General features: G+C 42.2%; 1 protein-coding gene across 1 annotated transcript in view; it reads left to right on the plus strand.

Moving 5' to 3' along the window:
• Positions 1 to 4,432, plus strand: part of LOC102498907 (zinc finger protein interacting with ribonucleoprotein K) — a 34,115-nt gene extending 29,683 nt beyond the window's left edge. The window contains exon 5 of the mRNA XM_014583530.2: positions 4,264 to 4,432. Within this exon, the coding sequence (XP_014439016.1) occupies positions 4,264 to 4,295 (32 nt within the window). The 3' untranslated portion in view covers positions 4,296 to 4,432. The remainder of the gene's footprint in view (positions 1 to 4,263) is intronic.
• Positions 4,433 to 6,204: the final 1,772 nt, after the last annotated feature.

Below are 6,204 nucleotides of genomic sequence, written 5' to 3' on the forward strand. Positions count from 1 at the left end.
CAAAATACAAACAAAAAAAAAAAAAAAAAAGGTGCAGGCACAGGTATTCCAGTGAGTGGCTATGAGGAGTCACAGGCACTCCAGATCTGTCCATATGCTATAGCTGAAGTCACTGTCATCAGACAATCTGAAAGAATGATTTCCATTGTTTTTCTGGGCTGCCCACGTGAAGTTCAATGTGGCTGAGGCAGGAAGACAAGATAAAACGAGATCCTGTAGTCCAAGGGTGTGGCTATTGTGGACCAGCAAGTGAGTGTTCCTCAGAGCAGATCAGTATTTGTACTGATTCCTATTTTTTTTTTACAGATTTGTATTTTCTGGAATTTCATATGAATGATTCATAAATTATCTACTTTTAATGTGTTTTTACACAGCATCATTATTTCAACAGAGACAAAACTGTCTAGAAAGCTTTTTTTTTTTAAACAAATAAAAAATTGCTGTAGGGTATATGAACTCACCACAGGGGGAGGAAGATTGAGAACGCATCCCCCAGGGAGGATGGCCATACCACAGGTCCTTCTCCATTCTCCTCTCAGGATTTTGGGCATGCAGGCACCCATGCCCTTTGTGTTTTTCAAGCCATTGGGTCTGAGATTCAAACTGCACAGTCACCCATGTGGGATCCAGCCACCTCAACCACCATGCCACTGGCTGGCTCTAGAAAAAGTTATTTACACTGGCATACCAAACCAAAGCAGTTATAATCCGCTCATATTTTTGTCAGGTATAACTGATAATATAGACAAGAATATTTGAAAGGAAAGAATGTAAAAGGGTATGAAGAACTAATTGTGCCCAGAAACACTTGATAAACACATTCATAACCAGATACATCATGCTGAAGGCACAAACCCAGCATAAAGGGTCCTACAAGTGAGAAGTTGAATACTGAAGGATGTAAAAAAGAATTAAACATATCCACTGGAAAAACAGTCTCTCTCTCTCTCTCTCTCTTTTAGGTTTTTGCCATAGAGCATATGTGCTTGCTAGAGAGGAGAGAGCAGAGAGAGGTATAGAGAGGGGAAGTGAGAAATAACCCCAGGGAGAATGGTCACCACAAAAATCCCTTCTCTATCCTCTTGAGATCTTGGTGTGCCCACAACACACTCCTGGTGTGAGTTTTAAGCCACCAGATCTGGGACTTGAACCATGGTCAGCCATGTGGGAATCCAGCTGCTCTAACTACCATGTTACCTGCTGGCCCCAGTAGTCTCAATGTATTAAGTACACAATCCACAGCATGTAATGGGGAGGACTTAGAATATAATTTCCCATGGGGCTGGCAGGTGGCATGAATTCCCACATGACTGACCACAGTTCGGGTCCTGGACCTGACAGCTTGTTTTCTCGCTTTCCCTTTCTTTCTCTCTGGTCAAATTAAATAATAACAAATGGAATAATAATAAAAAAAAAAAACATAATTTCCCTGGTGAGGGAGTTAAACCATATCAACAGTGTAGGATAAGGGGTGGCTGGCAGTAACGAAGCTAAGTAATTCTTCTTAAATCTTTTTCCACTCCTCCATCCTCAATGTACCTTCCCCTAATTGCCCATGGCACCCCAACAACAGGATGACTTGAAATCTTTGCTTACCTGTCTCCTGCCTTACCCACATGTGAGTCTTCTTGCCTAACCCATGTTCAAGGAATCTCTTAGGCTTCAAATAGCTTTTTTTTCCTTTTTTTTAAATTAGCAAAACAAAACAAAAAATTCATAAATTGGGCATCACCCAGGACCAGAGCACTTCCTAAAGACTCCAGCAAATATGATCTGGCAGCATTTACAGAAAATGGAAGCGAGGGACCAGCAGATGGCGGGACTCCCATGTAGTGGACCACAGTTTGAGCCCTGGATCAGGTGGATTAAACTTGTGCTGGGCATGTGTGCATGTGTGCCCATCCTGAGAGGAGAATGGAGAAGGGATTGTGATGTGGCCATCCCCCTGGGGATAACTTCTCGCTTTCTGTCTCTGTGTCTTTCTGGTGAGCACACATGCCCTATAACAAAAACCTCTCTTAAAAAAAAAAATGGAAGTGGGATATAGAGGTAACATATTTGGTTACTAGTACTGTTTACAGAATTTACAATTAACAAGCTCAGCTACTATCATTAAATTCTATTGGCTTGGTCTGTTGAGCCTAATGCAGGCGTCTAATCCAAAGCAATGGCCTTTCACAATCCTATTTAACATCCTAATCTTAATTAACACCTTCATGCCCTCACATGCTGTAGCTGACTGCATCTTGGAACTGTGCTTGTTTTACAGAATGCTCCCTTTGACTAGATGTTCCCTCCATCCATGCTCAATCTGTTGGGTAGTCCCCTAGGATATCACTCCTCACCCATGCATCCCCTACCATGGTCTCTTCTAGGCTGGAAGATGCCTCCATACATTTACTTTCTGCTGTAAATATTTTCCTCTCTTTTTATGACTCCTGTATTCAGGTCTTGATATAGCTATCTCTGTATTTATTCCACAATTATTCATGCATATGGGTCAGGTACTCTTTAAATATAATAAAGTAGAAATATCAATACATACCATCCATTATACTTTTTTTTTTTTTTAAGAAATTTTTACCTTAGGGAACATGTGCTCTCTGGGGAGAGAGAAAGAGAGAGTGAGAGATAAAGTAAGAAATAACCCCCCCAGTGGGGATGGCCACACCACAGTCCCTTCTCCTTCATTCTCCTCCTGGGATTTTGAGCATGCATGCACATTCACCTGGCACAAGTTTCAAACCACTGTGTCCAGGACTTGAACTAAGGTTGGCCATCTGAGGGTTCGGTGACATAACCACTATGCCATCTACTGGGCCCCATTATTTAAAAGAGATTTTTGCTTGAGGGCACGTGCATTCACTGGAGAGACAGACACAGTGAGAGGGAAAGTGAGAAATCACCCTTGGAGGGGGTGGGGAATGGCCACACCACAGTCTCTCTATTCTCCTGGGATCTTGAGTACACTGTGTGCCTGGTGTGATTTTTTTCAAGCCACTGGGTCTGGGACTCAAACTGTGGTGAACCATGTGGGAGTTTAGTAACATAACCACTATGCCATCTACTGGCCCCACTTTTTTTTTTTTAACTGAATTTAAAAATAAATTATTTATCTATTTATTTGCTGGGGTTTTCAAGCCACTGGGTCTGGGACTTGGATTGCAGTCAGCCATGTGGGAATACAGTACCTTAAATACCACAGCACGTACTTAATTTTATTTATCATTATTATTTTAAAGACCTTTTTTTCTTTTTTTTTGAGACGTTTTTGCTATAGGGTGTGTGTGCGTGCCAGAAAGACAGAGAGACAGAAAGTGAGAAATCACCACTCAGGGGGGATGGCTACTCTCTAATCCCTTCTCCATTCTCCTCTTGGGATCTTGAGCATGCAGGCACATGCACCCAGCATGAGTTTAAGCCACCAGGTCCAGGACTCGAACCACAGTCAACTGCGTCAGAGTCCAGCGACATAGCCATTGCGCCAACTGCTGTCCCAAAGACTTTTTTTTCTTTACAAAGATTTATTTATTTAATTTTGCTATTGATAATTATTTTTTCAATTTGACCAGAGAGAAACAGAGAGAGAGAAAGGGAAAGTGAGAAAGCAGGCTTCTAGTTGACCAATGAGAAAAAGAGAGAGAGAAAAGGAAAGTGATAAAGCAAGATGCCAAGTCTGGGACTCGAACCACAGTTGGCTATGTGGGAGTCTAGTGCTTTAGCTACCATGCCACTTGTTGGCCCCCATTATTATTTTTGAATTTTGGTACAGGACATGTATGTTCATCAGACACAGAAATAGAGAGAAGGAAACTGAGAAAGCAAGCTGCTCGATTCGGGACTTAAATCATGGTTGGCCAAGTGGGAGTCAAACACCTTAACTACTACACTACCTGTTGGCCCCTAACATTTATTAAAGAATTATCTAATTTTATTAATTATTATTATTATTATTTAAAATTTGACAAGGGAGGGGGAGAGAGAGAGAGAAAACCCTGAGGTCCGGGACTTGAATCATAGCCATGTGGGAATCTAGCACCTTAATCACTACACACCTGCGAGCCCCATAGGCTACATTTTAAAATTGTGCATTCTATTTCTAATTTTCTTTGTCTTTTAGTGCAGTCATGTATTGCTCGGTAACAGGAAAAAGTTCTAAGTAATGTGTTGTTAGGTGATTTCATCATTATGCAAACATCATACAGTGTGCTTAAACATAGATGGTATAGCCTGTAACATTCTGAAATAACCTTTGGCTCCTAGGCTCCAAACTGGACAGCATGTTACTTCGATGAATCCCATAGACAGTTGCAACAATGGTAAGTTTTTGTGTATATAACCATATCTAAATATAGAAAAGGCACAGTAAAATTAAGGAATAAAAGATAAAGTAGGAAGTACCAGCAGATGGTATGTTTACATTGCTGAGCTCCATGGTAGTCGACTGTGGTTCAAGTTCCATACCTGGCAGCTTAAAACTCATGCCGGTGTGCATGCATGCATGCCCAAAATCCTGAGAAGAGAATGGAGGAGAAGAGATTGTGGTGTGGCCATTCCCCCTGGGGGGGGGGGGTTCTCACTTTCTGTCTCTCTGGCGAATGCACATATATATAGATGCCCTATAGCAGACATCTCTCTCTTTAAAAAAGGAAGGAAAAAAAAAAAAAAAGGCTGTGTTCAGGGACCAAGGTGACTGAAGAATTTGTTCTAAACCCCACCTTCCAGACCCCAAAACTCTGACAGAAGCCATTTAAATCTGAGGTGTGCCCCGCTGTTTGTGTGATGCATAAGTGCACCATGTGGTTTTCATTTTTTGCTTGAAAAACTTTCCTTTTTTTGGTTGTTTTTTCTTTTCCCCTTTTTTCCCTAACTTTCTCATTCTGCTGCTCAGCCTCCATACACTGCGTGTCTAGACAAGCCTAGCGGCACAGTAGCCAAGCATCTGAATTCTTTTAGGGTCACAGAAGTCCTCAACACTTACTGAACCTGCTGCACAAAGGGACAAACTCATTTATAAATCTGAACTCAAAATCTCTGTGGATACCATGTTGCAAAACACAGTAGAGGAGACAAATTGTCACAGTAGTAGTACCTTACAGTAAAGGGAAGCACATGATCTTACAGTTGCATAAACCTTCTTCAGCCAATTAGCCAAACGTGAATACACCACCAAATTACTAAAATTCAGAGAAGAGAGACTGCAGAGCTGCAGGGAGAAAGAACCATGGAGCCGCAGGGAGAGTGTGGCTCATCTCCTCCCACACACCTCTGAACTCGGGTGAAACCCTGCAGCTCAGCCTAGGTGCACCTATTTCCCAGAAACTGTTGAGGCCTTTGTAATATCCAGATCCAAGGTCAAAAGCGCAGGTTGCTTGATGAGCATCAGGGAAACGGCACTGCAGAGAGATTGCGGATAATTGCCTCCCTCACAACTGAATGCTCAGAATTAACTCCAAGGTACAAGGAAGAAACATATAATCCGTAAGTGACCAGAAACCAAGGTAGAGGAGCAAGAAATATGAGTAACCAAGAAAATATCTCTCCCCCAAGGCAAAAGAACATCATTCAGAGACAGTACAATGGGACTTGTGGAAATGTCTGATAAAGAATTAAGAATATTCATTGTTGGCATCCACCCCAGGGCTTGGGTCTGGCTGAATCATGATCAGAGGGCTGCTGGTGAGGAAGAGAAAGAGGACAAGAAAGAGAAAGCCCTCCATCTTGCCAGGATTGGGGAATTGGAAAGAATGAGACAAAAGGATAGAGTAGAAATGGACACAGGCAGCCTGAGCCTAGGTAGCCCAAGCAACTTGTGCTGCAGCTGAGCCACTGCTTAAGCTGCTTGAGTCACTTGAGCTCCCAGACAAACTGGGCCACTTTATTTATAGTACAAGGAGACATTGCACATGTATGTTTCATGACACTTCATAGACTGGTTGCCAGGTTACAGACAATAAGAAGCAGTTAACAAACCTATAAGGGCTTAGTAATACTGGGCCAGGTGTATCCCTTGGTGATAATCCCATCAAGAGAAAGTCTCATCTTCTTTCCTGATGCAGAGAACTAGCTGTTAGGTGTGGTGAAGGAGCTAAAGAACTTAAGGAGTGCACCACCACACCCAGAGAAGGCTAAAGAACCTTCCAGATGAAGAACAGGGATTGGATTTTACTAATTGGGGTCAAGATGTCTCTCTTTTTTTTTTTT

The sequence above is a fragment of the Tupaia chinensis genome, unplaced genomic scaffold (assembly GCF_000334495.1).
Source record: "Tupaia chinensis unplaced genomic scaffold, TupChi_1.0 Scaffold144336_1, whole genome shotgun sequence".
NCBI lineage: Eukaryota > Metazoa > Chordata > Mammalia > Scandentia > Tupaiidae > Tupaia > Tupaia belangeri.